The sequence below is a fragment of the Schistocerca gregaria genome, chromosome 2 (assembly GCF_023897955.1).
Source record: "Schistocerca gregaria isolate iqSchGreg1 chromosome 2, iqSchGreg1.2, whole genome shotgun sequence".
NCBI classification, from domain to species: Eukaryota; Metazoa; Arthropoda; class Insecta; order Orthoptera; family Acrididae; genus Schistocerca; species Schistocerca gregaria.
Window position 1 is genome coordinate 36,534,022 of NC_064921.1, and position 19,514 is coordinate 36,553,535.

General features: G+C 41.7%; 1 protein-coding gene across 1 annotated transcript in view; it reads right to left on the minus strand.

Annotated features, from left to right (window-relative positions):
- Positions 1 to 19,514, minus strand: part of LOC126336269 (putative E3 ubiquitin-protein ligase UNKL) — a 253,332-nt gene that overhangs the window by 43,473 nt on the left and 190,345 nt on the right. Inside the window, exon 10 of the mRNA XM_049999767.1 lies at positions 10,922 to 11,035. Within this exon, the coding sequence (XP_049855724.1) occupies positions 10,922 to 11,035 (114 nt within the window). The remainder of the gene's footprint in view (positions 1 to 10,921; positions 11,036 to 19,514) is intronic.

A 19,514-nucleotide genomic window follows, 5' to 3' on the forward strand; every position in this document is an offset into this window, starting at 1 on the left:
TATAATTGAAATTAGTATTAGATGCTCACAAGGGCTAAAGTCTATAGAAGCATGGACAGTATACAACCAGTTGGAGAGATGACAGAACCAGCCATGGCTATGAGAATTGCTAAAGAAGGGCCCGACTTGACTGAATTAGTAAATGTAATTAAAGCCCAGAGTGAAGCTCTAACTAGATTAGTTACTAAGTTAGAAGCACGGAGTGTAACTTCAACTGCTCAAATTGCCTCTCTGAGAAACGAAAAGAGTACGACTTTAAGCGAAAAGTTAGAAGCACAGAGTGAAGCTTTCGATTCTAAGTTTGCTATATTAAATGATAAAGTGGAGAATTTGTGATTAGATTTAAAGGATGAATTAAGTAATTCCTTAACTGTCCAGATGAATCAAATGTTTACTGACCTGAGCCAAAAGCAGGATGACCAACTGCAGAAGTTGACTCAGAAATTAGAATTTGACATTGAGGACAAGTGTAACAATATAGAGCCTGAACGCAGGGAAAAATTTGGATCATTTCAGAGTGTGTGTAATGTTACATTTGATGCGGTAAAACAAAGGCTGCATACTTTAAAAGATAGGGTGGGAAAACAGGATAAGCTGATCCCTATTGTCCAATTGCAATTTGCGCAGGTATCAACACTCGAGCTGATGACGTAGAAAGAAATTTTAAGGAAAAACTAGCAGCTTCAGACACTATAAATATAAGCTGCCTGGAGGAACAGGTAGAGGAGATAATAGATAGAAAAGTTGCCACAAAAGTAAACTCTGACAACGTGTCTATAAAGCTATCCTATGAACTTCATGACACTAAGAGAAGTGATGATGAGTTATGGAAAGAATTCAAACTTGTGCAGGGCGGAGTAGGGAACAGAGGGACTTTCACTAACATAGTGTTAACTAGTGATGTCATGACCGATTTACAATGGGGAGAGAATTCCGGGTTATCAAGACAATTCACTAAGTTTAAGCCAGGTGGAGAGGAACACCCAACTCACTTCCTGAAGCGATTTAACCAGGCATTACCCAAGTTTTGGGAAGACACAAAAAATGTTGAATTTGCAGTGGGGTATCTTTTTGGGAGAAGCCTCAGAGTGGGGTACCATAACATTGAAAACTTTTCTTCTTGGCAGACTTTCAGAAGAAGTTCAAAGAAAAGTAATGGTCACCCAGCACCCAGGAGAAAATACTATCGGATGTGTGGGACCCAAAATATTACAATAGTTCCTAAGGTACAATGAGAAGATTTTTGATTGGCATTTAATGAGGGCGAAGTACTTTGATAAGCCCATGGAAGAAGAAGGGTTGGTTAGGATCCTTATAAGACGTTTACCTATTTATGCCAGAAAGGATATATCGTGTAGAGGATGGAAAAAGGTAGAAGAATTATTATCCTTTGTAGATGCATTTGATGCCATAAATAGGGACCGAAATGAGAGCATACATCAAAATTAAAGTAAAAATTACCGAAGAAATAATAATAGTAGTGGTAACTTTAAGAGACACATGGCAAGTTTAGCGAGAGTACATCAGCATAGGCAGAATGATGGTAACGAAAATTTTCAAAAGAAACATTCACCTTCAACTATACGCCCAGCTATGTCACAGGAATTTGTACCGAGTAATAATGGAGTCCAAAGTAGTAACGTGATAACTCAATTTGGTAACCAACCTGTGCTTGCAAATAGTGAGGAAAACGTAGTGTGATCTGGACCCAGAGCCGGGTCCTAGGTCGTATAAATACACTAGAAGGCCTAAATTATAATAAATATGTTACTTATATGCATTAAGTACCCACCAAAGAGTAGTTGTTACTGGAAGAACATACCAATAATAACATTAATCCACATCCAATTACAATCGGAAGAATAAAAGATATTGAAGTTAACATGTTTATAGATTCGTGTACTGAAGTGTCACTTATTTCTAGGAGTTCTTTAACACATTAAGAACTAAGCAAGACTTACCTATACAATCAGTAACAGGAATATATATAGTCGGTATAACTGGAACTATAAGTAAGGTTGTCAAATATGAAACCCAAGTAACTTGTAACATCAATGGTATTACGTTCCATCAAACACACCTGTTAGTAGAATATATTAACAGGGATGTGTTATTTGGCATAGACTGGCTATCAGAATTTAACGTCGTGTTAAATTTTGAGGAAAATTTGCTTTATTGTGGAAAAGGAGACTAAAAGTGTTGTGTGTCATTTGTGACAGACAACAATATGGGTAAGCAAACAACAGAGGCCCAATGTCTGAAATTAACAGACCACACAATTGTCAACAGAGATTGGAAACGTAAGTCATACATTGCACCGGACGGACATACAAAACAAAGTTTATGAATCCCAAATATTAACAAATGACAAAAAATTAGATTCATCAGGGATTTTACTAGAATATGAAATCGTGTTTTCCGATAGTCCGGGTAGTATTAGTGATTATTAAATTTAAGGTCAAAGATAATACTCCGTTCTTTTGTAAACCTTATTTGATACTGGTAAGCTTAAAGGAAGTGATTAAGGAGGGGATAGATAAAATGATAGACAATAAAATAATAGAACACAGTATGAGTGTAATAAATAATCCTTTAGTAGTAGTGAAAAAGGCTACAGTAGGTGTGCGGTTAGTACTGGAGGCGTGCACCCTAAATAAACATATAGAAACTGAAAGATATAGACCTATTAACAGCGACGAGTTATTGTCCAAATTTGAGAAAGCACGGTATTTTAGCTCGATGGACCTGACTGCTGTGTATTGGCAAATCCAGTTCCCCAGATAAAAAGAAATATAACACACTTCTACTTGATGGGAAATCCTATCATTTTAATGTGTTACCATGTGGACTAAATATCTCAGTACCAGTATTTATATGCGTGCTGGATGAAGCATTAGGATTTAATCATATATGTAGATGATATACTGATACTATCACCCACCTGGGACAAGCATTGCTTGATCTTGAGGAAAAACCCTAAAAAGATTTAAAGAAAAATGTATTACAATAAAATTGCCTAAATCACACTTTGTGAGGCAAGAGCTAAAATTCTTGGGACATATCAAAGGTGTACAATGAAATAAGCCCGATCCAGAATGTACAGAGGCCATTAAGGAGTGTCCACCACCTAGAAACATAAGACAACTGGAGAGATTTCTTGGAATGGCAGGGTATTACAGACGCTATATACACAGTCGAGAATTAAACGACCCTCGACTTTCGTGTTCATTAGGTAAGGAAATACCATGGAGTTGAGACCAAGAGCGACTTAACACATCTGAGAGGTGTACAGCGGGCACTATCAGAATCACTGATATTGCACCATCTGGTGATGGGTGAACCATTCAAGATTTCAACCGATTCATCAGACTATGTATAGCAGAACTCTTCCAAGGCGAATGGGGTTTCGAAAGTATAGAGCATAGGTCAATAGCTTTTTATAGCCGGAGTCTCAACAAACATGAATTGAATTATACAGCCACAGAAAAAGAATTATTGGCCATAGCATGGAGTATACAAAAATTCCAAACACTGATAAGGGGGTCCGAAAGATATGTCTATACAGATCACCAAGCTCTTTCATTTTTAATGAATTGTAGATTACTACATAGTAGACTGATGTGGTGGATGTTGTTTCTTCAAGCTACCTCTTAAACCACAACAACTCAGACTGCTCTGCATATGTGCGAATCTGGCAGCTCGGGTGCACCAGAGAAATGTTTCCGGGTAGCATCTGTTTGCTTGTTGCTACTGTTCATATGCAACCCAACTGCATATGCACATACGCCCGCTGGCAACTACTCAAACAAAACCCAACGAAACCGTTGTGGCGTAATGCCCATCGGTAGCAGTTTGTTGTTAGGAAGTATTGCACAGTCTTTGTCCTACAGCCTTTGATACATTTTACTGTTGACAGACGGCTGTATGTGTACTGTGTTTTGTTACTGTAAATGGCGCATTTACTCAGGTTCTACATATTTTTCCTCATTTATGTTTTATTGCAGTAGCGCGCTGAAGTACAATTCTGTGTCAGAATATCAGTTCTTACCAGTCAAAACTACAAAAATTTGACTGAAAACTAAAACAATGAAAAATTCCTGGAATTCTAAAATATTCCTGTGCTTTTCCCAGTTTTCTCCAGGATAAAAAGATTCCTGGGTTTTTCCCAGTTGTCCCAGTCGGTATATACCCTGTAGGTGTAAAATCAATGACAGAATGGTGTTTATACATTAATGACTGCAGCAGAAATTTTCAGGCACGAAACTGGAAACCTGCTTATCAATCGAACTTCTTGAAGTAGTATTGTAATGAGATGGAAAGTTGCTCTCAGTACTCAATAGTGTTGAAAACGGAGGTAGACTGGCAGTATTAGTACCCTTTAAAGGCAAAGAACAGTTGCCCCGAGTCCCTGAAATCCCAGCCTCGTCTGAAGATGATCAAGCCACAACTATTTACCAGGCAGCAGAGAAGTGCTGATAAAATTCAGGTACAGCTGAATAAATGGCAGCTGTAAAAATATGGAAAAAGTGTTCAGACATTACCTAGGCTGAATTAACGGCAGCTGTAAAAATCTAGAAAAATTGTTAAGTTGTGTCCTGTCATACCTACATTGCCGTCATCACATTTTTAATTGGCAGTTCAATGACGGAGGCAAATTACATGTTGGACACAGAAATTTTCAAGACGTTTAGAGTAAATTGATTGGAACTTGACAAGAAAGCTTACATAACCTGGAGCAGTGAAGTATCTGATGATGTACAGTCTATTAGTGTATGACTTCTTGAAATCCAAGTGCACGGAAACAACTATGAAATGATTATGAGAATTGCTGGAGTTAATATGATCTTTCTATGCAGCATTCCAACAAATGGGATGTCATTTCATATCCCAGGAGCTGTTACTCATTCTAGGTGAATGGCAAAGGCCATGTATTCATTCAAGATACACATATTTCAAGATCAGTTTTATTTACCTCATATGGAGAATAATTCATTAACAAGAATATGTATTTATCCTGAACACATGTACTTCTGAGACCAGTTTCTGTTAATAAATAAATAAATATCAAATTAAAAGGAATATTATACACAAAAATGAACTATCTTATTTTACAAATGTTGACTTTTGATGTTTTGTCACACACGTTACATAAACTTTCTTCACAAGGTTCCCTATCAGTGCCGATTGTCTCCCAAAGACTTTCAACATGAAAAAATGACTTCCATTATAAAAGTGCAGTTCACAAACTTGAGGAGATGGCTGCTGCAATGATGCACATAAAGGAGTACAACAACATCCTCATGAAAGATGAAACTGGGAAACAATTTCGATGAAATTATCTTTTAGTTCTACACAAATGAGTGTACTGAGGCAATAATTGTAAATAAAATGGTTTCTGAAATTGAAAATGTGTGCCTTGTTGAAAATAAAGTAGTATTCCTTAAATTTTTCATGTAGTTTTTAATTCCCTGGAAGAACTTTTCAGAAATGAGAGTCAAAATTATTATAAACAATTACTGGGTTTACTTGAATGTGTCACATACATTACTCGCACAAAAGAGAAGTATAAAGCAGAGATAAGGAAGAATACAACATGTTTTTATGGAAACACATGCTGTGGGTGCTACGGTACAACATCAAGGCGTTTGAGAGTTGCTTAGGATTTCTTGGATTGAGATGAAATTTTTCACAGATTATTTTTTTGTCAACTGGAACAAAAGCAGTAGGTGGGAGAGGCAATGTTCTAACTAGGAGAAAATTACATATAGCTAAAGGCCACCCTAGTGAACACTCTACAGAGTAATTATAATTAAAGTTAATTATTCAAAACACTGTAAAAAACAACAACAACACTGGTCAGAATGACATCGAATTGCAATGGAATATTATTGGAGAAGGGGGAAAACGTATGGTAGAAGGAAAAAAATAGTGGGAAAATTAATCAGAATATATAAATGAAAACACCTATTATGCACACGACCCATTGAAGTTGGTATAAACACGCCGGGTACATGACTTTTCCTCCTTTTGTGTCTGCGATGTTCGCCATGACTGTCTCAATGCAGGATCATGATTGTTTGTAAAGCTATATTACAAAAATGATGACCGTGCACACGTCGCTCTGCAGAAGTTCCAGACACTGAAGGGTTTGAAAAAAGGTGTTGGTGCAATGACTGCTGTGGGTCTGGAGAAAATGATTTGGAAATTCGAAAAGATGGGTTGTTTTGGTGTGCTACCTGGAAGAGGGAACGAACTGATTCGACATCAGTGAGAGTAGTGGTCACAGCAATGCAAGAGGAGACGAGTGGTGGTGTACACACGTGTAGTGCACGGGGAATTGCCTGAACACTGGACATACCCGTGAGCATGGTGTGTACAAGCCTACGAAAAATCCCTCTTTGCCATCCATTCAAAATTACCCATGTACACGAGTTGCTTCCTGTTGACCTGCCAGCAAGAGAGACCTATGCTTTAGAATTTCTTGCTCATATGGAAGTGGACAATGATTGGCTGTGGAAGATATTGCGGAGACAAAGCGCACTTCCATCTAACAGGATATGTCAATACACAGAACTGTCAAATAATGGGCAATGGAAAATCCACACACAAATCAACCAGTACAACTTCATCCCGAAAAGGTCGCTGTGTGTTTATCATAGGGCCCTATTTTTTTGAAGAGACAGGTGCTTCTAGTACCGTTACCTGTACCATCACTGGTAAGCGCTACGAGTGTCTTTGCGCAACCACATCATTCCAACTCTCCAACAGAGTGAATGTGTGGATGGGATCATTTTTATTCAAGATGGCACACCTCTACACATTGCAAATCCAGCTAAGCAGCTGCTGAAATGCCATTTCGGAAATGCTAGAATTATCAGCCACCATTTCCCTACAACCTGGTCATCCCTACCACTTGATCTTAATCCGTGTGACTTCTGCTTGTGGGGCTATCTGAAAGATGTTGTGTTCAGTGTTCCAATTGCAAACTTAGCTGCACTGAAGGCACACGTTCCGAACTTGACCCTGGAAACACTTCGATCTGTTGTGGAACATGCTGTTTCTCAATTACAACTTCTTGCAGAAAACAGTGGACAGCATACTGAATATGTTTTGCGCCAGTCACACGGAAATTAATAAACCAATTTGATGTTGACTGATTCTTTTTATGTGGTTGTTGCCCTCAGAACAACTAAAAACCGATGTGATTGATGCTTTTTATGCAGTTTTGGGCCTCTGGACAATTAAAAACTGATTGCTTTTTATCCGATTTTTGGCCTCCGAAGAACTAAAAACCGATTTTTCCGATCGGATGTGATATGACTGTGCCATGGTGGACGGGCTTACATAATTGAAAGTGGTAGTCTAATGTTTATATAATGATTGACCACTCGTTATCAATAGCCTAAAATACTATAGTATGAGTCTCATGGAAATGTTGACACTTAGCATATCTGACACAGCCATACGTCAAGAAGTATTTGTGGGCTATTGGTTAAGCAGTATAGCTACTAAACAGTTTACATAAGCATTGCGTAAAATAGATTTTGTAGTTAAAATTGTAGAAGGTAGAAAAATAAGGAGACGGGGCTCAGCTAAGTTGAAAGAACCAGAGGTTGTTAAGAGTTTCAAAGGGAGCACTACGAAAAGACTACCAAAACAAGCAAAAGACAAATGGGTAGTTTTGAGAGAAGGCTGCAGATGAACAATAAGGCAAAAATATGAGGTCTTGGATATTACAAAGTATGCTAAGTTTCACTGACAAAAAGAGAAAGTAATGCAGCAAATGAAGCAATGCAAAAGGTAACACCAACATTTTTTTAAAATTTTTTTATTTAAAAAAAATGAAAAAAAAAGGAGAGAGAGAGAGAGAGAGAGAGAGAGAGAGAGAGAGAGAGAGAGAAGTGTATCACCCAAAGCATGAGCAGCGGCCATTAAAGTTGCAAAAGTATGCATAACTACAGGTCAGTTGGCTGCAACTTTAGGAAAATTAAAGAGAAAAATGAGGCAGCCATACAAATATCAAGAGTTCAGATGGAAGGGATAGAAGGACTAGTTTGGTTCTTTCTTATGGAAAAATGTCATACGTGCCAAAAGATGAAAATGTCCACTTGGAATTCAGAAAACTAGCCTATACTGTGGAATGAAAGAAAACTGACAAAAATAACTTCACTGTTCTGCAAGGCAATTATTGCCTGACTGCCAAAAATGTGGAAATGAAATAAAATCACAAAACTGAAACTAGTAATATATTTCAGTCTTCTGTAATTATGTGAATGTATTTTACTTCACACGATAACTCCCGGCCACAGAAATCTGTTTTGTTTTAATTTGACATGGGAGCTGTACCCTAAGAGGAAATAGCAAAATCACTAAACATAAACACAGGTCATGTAGAGACTACCCACCGCCACAGTACAACCCGAACTTCTTTGCGCATGTGCGAATCTGGCACCTGGGGATTGCCAGAAAAAATTTCCAGTTAGTATCTGGCTTCAAGCAGCCAGAGAAGTGGGAAAGGTACTGCCCTTGTGTGACAGAACTGCGCATGAGCGTGAGCCCACTGGCAACTGTTCAAACCAACCTAATGTAAACACTTGTAAAGTCACGCTCGTCAGAAGCAGTTTGTTGTTATGAAGTATTGCATAGTCTACATCCTAGTGCTTTCGACGCTTTTTGCTGTTGGCAGATGCCTGTATGTGTACTGTGTTTTGTTACTGTAAACGGCGCATTTCCTTTGCAACTAAGGTTATTTTTAGTATTTTTCTCTCGTTTATGATTTATTGATGAAGTATTATACTGCAGTAGCGGGATATAGAACTATTTTCTGTTAGAGTATCAGTTCGTACCAGTCAAAATTACAAAATTTAACTGAAAATTAAAACCATGAAAAATTCCTGAAATTTCAAATAATTCCCGGGTTTTTCCCGGTTTTCTACTGGATGAAAAAATTCCTGGATTTTTCCCAAATTTCCCCGGGCATATACACCCTAACTTCACTACAGTAACCAGGCACAAGTGGATGTAGTTTCCAGTAATGAAGCAAAGATGAAGAGACTTGCACAGCATAGATTGGCTCAGTGAGCTGCATTAAACCAATCTTTGGACTGACGGTCACAACAGCAGCAGCAGCAGCAGCAGCAGCAGCAGCAGCAAATAATAAGCAATGCAAATTGTTTAAAGTCATTCTGGCAAATGGTTGGTAAGGCTTACTTGCAGATTTACTGAATACTACTCATAAAGTCGTTCTTACACTCATACTGATTTTATTTAGCTGCTTTTTATAACAATGCCTGAGTATGTATTAATTATCTCTGTGCTTGCCAAAAATTTTCTAATATTTCCATTGAACTGAGTGCATGCTTTACATCCTTTACTATCTTACAAGACACGTACTCAAAAAAGAGAATAAGTACAATGTCACAAAATTATTCGTTGCTACCACACTACATGTGTGTGCAGCCCTTCTCTGGCTACCAGAATGGAATACTCTCCCAGCTTTCTCTGATGCATTCGACCACTGCAAGTGGCTCAGTAGAGGGTAGGTGCACTTGGTTATTGTGTCTGACAAACCTTTCACACACATAAAAAGTGGAAGATATATCGAAGACACTAAGGACTTCCACAACATTATGTAACCGAACATTTACATAGAAGTTGGGATGACTGCAAAAGATATAAAGTAAGTAACACAGCGCTGTTCTACATTTTCAGGTAGATGGCCCTTCATCTGATAAAGAGTAGGAAGTAGCGACCAAATTAACTTAGCAACATGCAGATGTCTGATGTACGCTCTTCAAACTGATTTACTAGTCTACTGGAACTAAATATAATAGTTGACAGTGTTTCCCCCTTTACTAACTCAGAGTGTAGAGTGTGTAATAATGACATCCAAAATAGGCCATTATTTTGTACACACACACACACACACACACACACACACACACATACACACACACACACATAAAGAAACTTCCACATGGGAAAAATATATTAAAAACAAAGATTCCAAGACTTACCAAGCGGGAAAGTGCCGGCAGACAGGCACAATGAACAAAACACACACACAGAATTACTAGCTTTCGCAACCGATGGTTGCTTCTTCAGGAAAGAGGGAAGGAGAGGGAAAGACGAAAGGATGTGGGTTTTAAGGGAGAGGGTAAGGAGTCATTCCAATCCCGGGAGCGGAAAGACTTCCCTTAGGGGGAAAAAAGGACAGGTGTACACTTGCACACACACACATATCCATCCGCACATACACAGACACAAGCAGACATATTTAAAGGCCTATATATAGTCATCCGCTAGGCCTCAACCTCCGCTAATTTCAAGTTGCCGCCGCTCATACCTCACCTGTCGTTCAACAACATCTTTGCCTCTGTACTTCCGCCTCGACTGACATCTCTGCCCAAACTCTTTGCCTTTACAAATGTCTGCTTGTGTATGTGTATGTGAGAATGGATCTGTGTGTGTGTGTGTGTGTGTGTGTGTGTGTGTGTGTGTGTGTGTGTGGGCGCGTGGGGGGAAATGCACGCACGTGAGTTTACACCTATCCTTTTTTCCCCCTAAGGTAAGTCTTTCTGCTCCTGGGATTGGAGTGATTCCTTACCCTCTCCCTCAAAACCCGCATCTTTACGTCTTTCCCTCTCCTTCCCTCTTTCCTGAAGAAGCAGCCGTTGGTTGCGAAAGCCGAAAGCTTGAATTTTGTGTGTATGTTTGTGTGTCTATCGACCTGCCAGCACTTTTGTTTGGTAAGTCACATGATATATATATATATATGAAAGAGAGAGAGAGAGAGAGAGAGAAATTTATCTCTTACTTCAACAAGCCCATACAGGCATTTATGAAGCTCTAAATGAGTGTATACTCAAAAATGTGCAGGGAAACTTTTCATCAAATTAAAGAATATATAATACATTCTTACCAGAACTTGCTAATCCTGCAGATATAGACAGTGGAGACTCTGCTTCTAAGTCTTTGTCTAGGGAAGCTGTTAAACTAAATGGTTCATCCAGTGTCAAATCCTCCAATGCATTACCTGAGGAGAAATAATTAATTTATTTACATGTCAGCATTATTGGCTTCAAAATACTGTACAAGAAAGTCTTAATTACCAACCGTAACACTTATTATTTCTATACATACATCATACTAATCATACTACATAATGCCACAATCTTCTACATATAAGAGGGGGAAAGATGGGACTGAGACAGAGAAAGGGAGGGGGAGAGGGAGAGGGAGAGGGAGAGGGAGAGGGAGAGGGAGAATTCTTTTTTATTCCTGACTAACTAAATACCCGCAACTTCAAACAGAACAGATATGCATTCGCCAATCGCAGACAATTTCTGTCCACCTCATCTTCACACAATGTGTGTTTGCAGGCCACCTGCAGAAGTAACTTATTCCAATCTGTGTTTAGTTAGCTCATCATATTACTTTCTCTGTGCCATAGCCAGTTGAATGTAGACTGTAGTGCAGGTATCAGAAATTAATAAAATATTTGATTGCCACAGAAATAGGGTAAATGTAGAAAGATCATCACTAATGTGGGCAGCAAAACGCAGCAAAAAAGATTGTACTTGTTTCTCTATTTATAGTAAGCTTTGCTAATTTTACAGAATTCTTCGATACACTTCCTGGACAAATGCAACAAACTGCACGAGAAACACTGTGATGAAACAGTAATTCAACAGTAATAAATCATCTGCTCCTGTGCCTTATTCACCATAACTGCAAATGATAATCGTACCACAATTTTAAGTCTGCAAAATGTGAAGGGGAGGTATGTTGGAATGAGGAGTATTCGTGGTATGAAAACAGATTGTCTCTCCCCCTTACTAGTTAACCTGCTAAGATCGCAGTCTCCAACAAACAGGCCAATGTTCGCCTAACACACAGTCATTTTAGATAGTAAACCTGTGGAGCACTGAGGCTTCTAAATAATGTTATCAGTTGTGGCAGACCAGCAAGATTGAGGGAATTCAGAAACTCCGAAGCATCCACTGCTGCATCACTACATGCAATTTTAGTAACGAATAAAATGTTCTCGGGTTTTCAACCGCGTCAATTGGTTAAAACTACACGAGCTTTCGGCCAAGCACTCCTTGGCCATTGTCAAGTGTTATGACTGTCAGTGGGCTGTTGGTGCGCCCTTATATACGCTAGCTGCCGGCTGTGACGTCACTGGTGTCCGTGACATTGCCATATATGGGCATGTTTTGAGTGGCGTTCGATGTGCCCTCTTCAACCGCGTGATCGCTGGATCCCACACAGCACTGAGCTGTAAGCCACCGTCTCTATTCACGATGTTTGTGATAATTTTTATTTTAATACCTTCCTGTATTAAACTGTCCCAGAAGCTGTTAGTGTGAGCCACGACAGAGGTATCGTCAAATTTTATGTGGTGACTGTTTTCTAGTGCATGCTCAGCTAACGCAGATTTCTCTGAATTGAGACGGTGGTTTACAGCTCAGTGCTGCGTGGGATTCAGCGATCGTGTTGGTTGAAGAGGGCACATCGAATGCCGACTTAAAACATGCCCACATATGGCAATGTCACAGGCACCAGTGACGTCACAGCCGGCAGCTAGCATATATAAGGGCGCACCAACAGCCCACTGGCAGTCATAACACTTGACAATGGCCAAGGAGTGCTTGGCCGAAAGCTCGTGTAGTTTTAACCAATTGACGCGGTTGGAAACCCAAGAACATTTTATTCAATGTTATCGCCGCGAGACTCTGCATTCATACAATTTTAGTAACCTCTCCCAGTAACAGATGTAGTACTGTATTACTGACAGCATCATGTCAAGGCAAATGACTGGCCGGTTTTGTGAAACATACCATATTGCGAAAGTCATCTGCAATATGTAGCCATGCACAATTTATGAGCTGTTCAATGCAAGATACCACAGTGTAAAACTTTGATGAAAGGTTTATACTGCCAGCTGTGTCAACAGGTAGTCGTTCGCCAGCTGTGTCAACAGGTAGTCTTTCTTCTCCAGTAGCTAATAAATATTCTGAGAACACTTGTGCACAGTTGATCACTAATCATAATCCTGTGTTTAGTTTCAACAATAATTTGTGCATCTGGTTCCATAAATATGAATTTCTTACACATGTGTCTAGATTTGCTGATGACTGGCAACATCTGAAAATGTTGTGTTTCGTCGATCTTTCAAAGCGCCGCCGCGCAGTTGCGCGCGTCCTCTACATGCGGCGCTGTCTGCCAGCCATGTAGCAGCAACGGCACCTAAGCGGCCAGCCAGCCAGTGGCCGCTGGACTTGGGGACTCAGTTATGATTTGACTGTTAAAGTGTACACGCGTCTTACTCTGCTTACTTGATCTGTGACTTTCATGTACTGCGTCTTCCTTGAAGTATATTTGTTCAACTTGAAGTTATAACAACGAGGTAGTGATTTTTCTTTTCCATCGTTGACCCACGTTTCCATGGCTACTTCAGAGCAACTATTGCAAGGTCTCATAGAACAGCAAACGCTTCTCACAAATGCGATTCGTGATTTCGTCGCGGCATCAAATGTGGGGCGAGTCTCATCGTCATCTCTACCGCCTTTTCCTCCTTACAACGAGACGGCGGAAGACAGGTCTGATTATGAAAAACAACGTCTTCGACAGCACTTCTTGGCATTTCATGTCGCGGACGAACAAATATGTAAGTCTCTATTCCTTTCACGGATTTCATCTCAAATGTATCGCTTGTTGTCACAATTGGCTCCTCTGAAAGATCCTGCGTCTTTGTCCTTTGTTGAAATGTGCTCACTTCTGTCCGTCTATTTTCAAAAGCAAACGCATGTGGTAGCCTCTCGTGTTGCCTTTCATCGTTGTCAAAAACAACCGAATCAGTCCTATCGCGCTCGGGCTGCTGAACTTCACAGTCTCAGTAGAAAGTGTCAATTTGTTACTGAAGTTCACAAAGAATCCTACGCCGATTCCATGGTATGGGATGCTATTATCCGATCGGCACCCAACAAAGAAGTTAGGCATCGTGCCCTTCAGTTGGCAAATCCGACTCTAGATGAAGTCCTATCCATCGCTCAGTCTTTTGAAATTTCTCGCGCCGCTGGAGTGCAAATAGAGGCATGGGGCGACGTTGGGGAAATACAACCTCTGTGTGATGTTGACGAAGCATATGGCATGTCCCCACCGGCCGACGTGGCCACAGTATGCTCCCAAGTGCAGCCTCGGCCCAACCGTAAACTAACCTCTAAGAAACTGCAGCAAAACCCACAGCAACTTCCTTCATGTCCGCGGTGTTTTACGAAACATTCACGAGAAGATTGTCCACAGCATTGGGCCGTGTGTCACAAATGCAAAAAAAAGGGGTCATGTGTCATCCGTTTGCAAATCCGACCGCACACATGATGTTCATGAACATGGCGCTGATTCTGATTCTGTGTTGTCTGTCAATTGTACTTCTTCCCTTTCAAAGAAGTTATTCCTCACTGTCCAAATACTTGGTCGAGATGTTCGCATGCAGGTGGATACTGGTTCTGCTGCCACTATCATCAATTCTCAGACTATCTTCAATTGGGTTCTCCAATTCTGTCACCTGTCACTAGGCAATTAGGGACTTACAATAAAGAGAAGATTTCTGTCTTGAGACAATTTGGTGGTGAGGTATCTTACAAATCTGTCGTTCGCACTGTTCCCGTATTTGTGGTCGACCATAGTAATGAGGAGAATATTTTTGGTTTCAATGCCTTTCGCGTTTTTGGGTTCTCCATATATGACTCTGTCAATATCGTCTCTGATGCTATTCCTTATGCTCAACTGGATTCCTTGTCGACGACATTTTCGTCCCTTTCTTCTCCTGGGTTAGGCCGTGCAAACGACTTTGAAGCTCATATCATGCTCAAACCCACTGCTCGGCCTAAGTTTTTTCAGGCTCACCCCATTCCTGTGGCCCTTCGTGATCAAGTCAAACGGGAGCTGGATCGTCTCACTGCTTCAGGGGTCTTGCTTCCTGTCACCTCCAGTGAGTGGTCCTTTCCTGCTGTTGTCACTGCTAAGCCAAATGGTGATTTTCGTCTCTGTGGCGATTTCAAAGCCACTGTAAATGCTCAATGCCTTATCAACACTTACCCTATGCCTCAACCTGAAGAACTGTTTACTTAACTTGCTGGAGGCCAGTATTTTTCTAAACTGGACATGTCAGAAGCTTATCAACTTCCTCTCGACGCTGTTTCCTGGCAGTTTCTGGTCCTTAACACGCCTTTCGGCCTCTATCAATGCCAATGATTGCCATTTGGAGTTGCCAGTGCCCCTGCTCTCTTTCAGCGATTCTTGGAACAATTATTGCTCACTGTCCCTGGGTGTATAAATTACCAGGACGACATTGTTGTCACTGGCTCCACCACTGACGAACATCTTCAAAATCTCCGAACACTTTTTCATGTCTTACAGACTGCCGGTCTTAAGCGTAATCTTCAGAAATCAAAATTATTTCAGGCATCTATCACATACTTGGAGTTTCAACTCTCTTCGGGGTGGTAACTGTCCGCTTCAGCAAACTCTCAGTGCGATTGATCCACTTCCTCGCTCTACATCTGTTAAGGAACTGCAGGCCTTCTTGGGAAAAATAGCATACTATCACAAGTTTTTACCATCTGCTGCTTCGGTGGCTCAGCCGTTGCATCGCCTGTTGCATAAAAACGTGCCAAACAAAAGTATCCTCAAATTGAAAAAGAAGCTTTGGCCACAATTTATGCTCTTCATAAGTTTGGTGTTTTTCTCTATGGATCCAAATTTAACCTTGTTACGGATCACAAACCATTTGTTTCATCCATCAACGTCACTTCCCGACAAGGCTGCACACCACCTCCAGCGTTGGGGTCTTTACTTGTCTCGTTTCAATTATGAGATTCACTTCCGCCCGACAGCTCAACATGCGAATGCTGATGCACTGTTTTGCCTTCCCATGGGTCCTGATCTGGCATTCGATAGGGACAAACTTTTGTGTTTCCACCTGGATGGTGCCGAGCAGCGGGTTGTGGACGGGTTCCCCATCACTGGGACTGGCTGGCAGCTGCTACGGGTTTTGACCCTACCCTCTCCCAGGTTTTACGCTGTATTCAGAAGGGTTGGCCAGATCGTCCGTCCACTAAGACTTCTGATCCGTTGCGGAACTACTACGCTTTGTGTTACCGCCTCATGACTAGGGATGGTGTTATCCTCCTTTCCACTGAAAATGCTTCGCCGCGTGTTGTGGTACCTGCGTCTTTGCATGCTTCGGTATTGCACCTCCTTCACCAAGGGCACTGGCAGGTGTCACACACAAAATCTCTGGTGCGCCGTCATGTGTACTGGCCCAGCATCGACTCTGAAATTGCACACATGGTCACTGCATGCGGCTCTTGTGTGTCACAGGCTGCCGCCCCGAAGTCATCTTTGTCACTGTGGCCTTCGCCTGAGAGGCCCTGGGAGCATGTTCATGCTGACTTCGTGGGACCTCTTTTAGGTACTTATTGGCTTCTCGTTATTGACGTCTACTCTAACTTTCCTTTCATTGTCCGTTGCATGTCACCTACCACCGTGGCAACCACCAATGCTCTAGCTCGCAATCTCTCTTTGGAAGGACTTCCCTCTGCTCTTGTTACTGATAATGGTCTGCAATTTGCCTCTTCCGATTTCGCGGATTTTTGTGATCGTCAGGGCGTCCTGCATGTCACGGGCCCTCCATTCCATCCACAGTCAAACGGTGAGGCTGAATGACTGGTCCGCACATTTAAGGCTCAGATGAGGAAACTCCTGACTTCTTCTTCTGCTGCTGCTGATGATGATGATGCGCGACCACAGCCCAGCTGAGCTCTTACATGGCCGACAGCCCCGCACGCTACTTCATCTTCTGCAGCCTTCCACCACACAACTGCGGGTGCCTTCGCTTGGCCGGTTCACCGACGACGACCTTGTACGAGTACGGGGATATGGCAGGCAGCCAAAATGGAGTCCTGGCCCCATCTTATGACACCGTGGCCGACGCCTGTATGAAACCCAGATGGACAGGGGTGTTGCAGTGTGTCATTCGGACCAGCTTCGGCCTGGTGTGCTGGCATCGCCTGTTTCGGATGCCGCTACACCACCTTCGGCTCTACTTGACGCTCAGGATACTGGAATTTCTCATTACTCAAACGCAGTCCTCTCACCATCATATCGGTGCCAGCACAAGAACTGATGCCACCAGGAGACATGCCCATGCAGGAACCAGATGACCATCATCTGCCGGAGCAACTCTACTAGCCTCCTTTTCCTACGGATGCGGACACGTCGCCCATGCCTCCTGTTATAACAACTGGACTTCCCGCAATGGGCAGACTGGTGCACGGGGTCCCAGCAGATTCGACCTCCACATCTCCTGTCATCTCGACCCGTTATCATCGGGCATACTTCCGTCCGTACGGCAAGTCTTCTCCTCGAGGCTTTACAGCCAGTCAAACAACACCTATGGATGTTAGCAATCTACAGGCCACCTCCATCAAGCCCTGTGCAAAAACTTCAAAGGGGGGAAAAGTGTTGTGACTCGCCTATCTTTCAAAGTGCCGCCACACAGTTACACGCGTCCTCTACAGGTGGCACTGTCTACCAACCATGCAGCAGCAGCGACACCTAAGCAGCCAGCCAAGCAGCGGCCGCTAGACTCTGACTCAGTTATGATTTGACTGTTAAAGTGTACACACTTCTTACTCTGTTTACTTGATCTTAGATTTTCATGTATTGCGTCTTCCTTGAAATATATTTGTTTAATCTGAAATTAAAACAGAAAGTCTCCATACAGGGGCCCCACAGCACCATCCACTGTTTTGTGGGTACTCCTAACACAAAGTGCCTCAATAACATTCTTGTGTACCACTGAGCACTTGTTTCACACTATTACTTTACATATCTGCAGTAATGCTCCATGACAACTGGTCTTTCTTACATTTTGTGATGGATATATTTGTCTCACTATGTCAAGTGGTAAATTGAGTGTCGAATGGCCCATCTTCCCTCCTCCTAGCAACATTATCATAATGCCCGAAGTGGCAATGGCGAACACAACCTCTCTGTGCCTGTATGTCTGCCAGATTTAAATTTGGTAGAAATTTGTGTTACCCTTATCTCTGGGCACATTGAGGAAAATAATGCCACCCCTTTGATGTGCTATGCAATCCATAATAATGTCATAGGCCTGCTTCTGGTCATAATTCAACTGAGGTCTTTCGGCTCCAACAAAAGCGTGCAAATTGTCGATTTCATAATGCCTATTGCAGATATGTATTCTGTCTGTATCAAATGCTGATGGTCACATTGTGGAGTAATATTCTGTTGCACATGACCACACATTTGTCTCCTAGTATAATAAGCATTTTGTTGAAAACACTCAGACTGTCTCAGCAGATAGAGACAAGTATATCCTCACACACTGTCGCTTTATATATCTCCCACAGTACAACAGGATTGCTTAGTCTACACGTTGTTGGTATTATGTGACGCGGCACTGAGACCAACTCGGCATCACACATTGTGCTTCGGTGTTATGAGGGTGCACTGTGTACACCATTCCTGATGCGCCGCTCCCAGTGTCAATTGTGTCCCAGCACACATTTGCCAAATTTTCTTCTGTGGAAAAATTTCCCTGATGTGTGCTGCATGTAATACCGAGGCACCCCTGGATACAATGAAATTCTCGCAAATGGCCAGTGCTTACATAATTTGAGGAATGCTCCCAATGTTGTACGAACCACAAGTTCCCAAAATGCGACACAGGGTGTGACAGCAATCAGAACTTTAAGTTGCAATTACCGCTTAAGTGCCACTGGTGTTGGCCTGGTGACCATCGATCTACGTGTATCACACAACTTTGCAATCACCTGTCTACATTCATTTCAGAGTGGTCATAAACTGTTTGATGAGGTTATGGAACATGTTTTGCATTGTTGACACAATGTGGCAGCTTGTTCCTGGAATGTGTGCACATCTCGTATTTGTTTCTAGTTTGTCACTGCCTGTGAAGTATAACTGCAGGCATATTAAATGATGGTCACGAGGTGGGAAGAGAGAACTCATCTAGTGGTAGACCTCCCCCTGCACTGTAAATGTCGTTAGAAAATTAAAGTGCTCACAAACTGATGTTGCACCAGAAGATGTCATCTGAAACAAATGTTACACTTTCTAATGTTGTGCAGCAGGAAACGTTTTGACTCTAATATGGTACCCGACGTGTATGTGAGAAGATCTGTCGGTAGTTGTAGCATCTGATCAAGTTTTATTTTCCCATTCATAGATAATAGGTCATGAAGTTCTGCTAGAAACCTCTTTGCCCCGCAATGTACACACAGTGCAAGTGGTGCTCCAATTTTAACAGATTTGTCCTTCGAGTAATTTTTATGTGAATCATAATAAAAGTGTTCCTTCATTAAAGTGTTATGTGAATGGGACACTCATATGACCGAGACCTTCACGATTTGCAATCGTGCTTCACACCGTCGTGCAGCCTCGGCAGCTCTGCACGCAGCTGG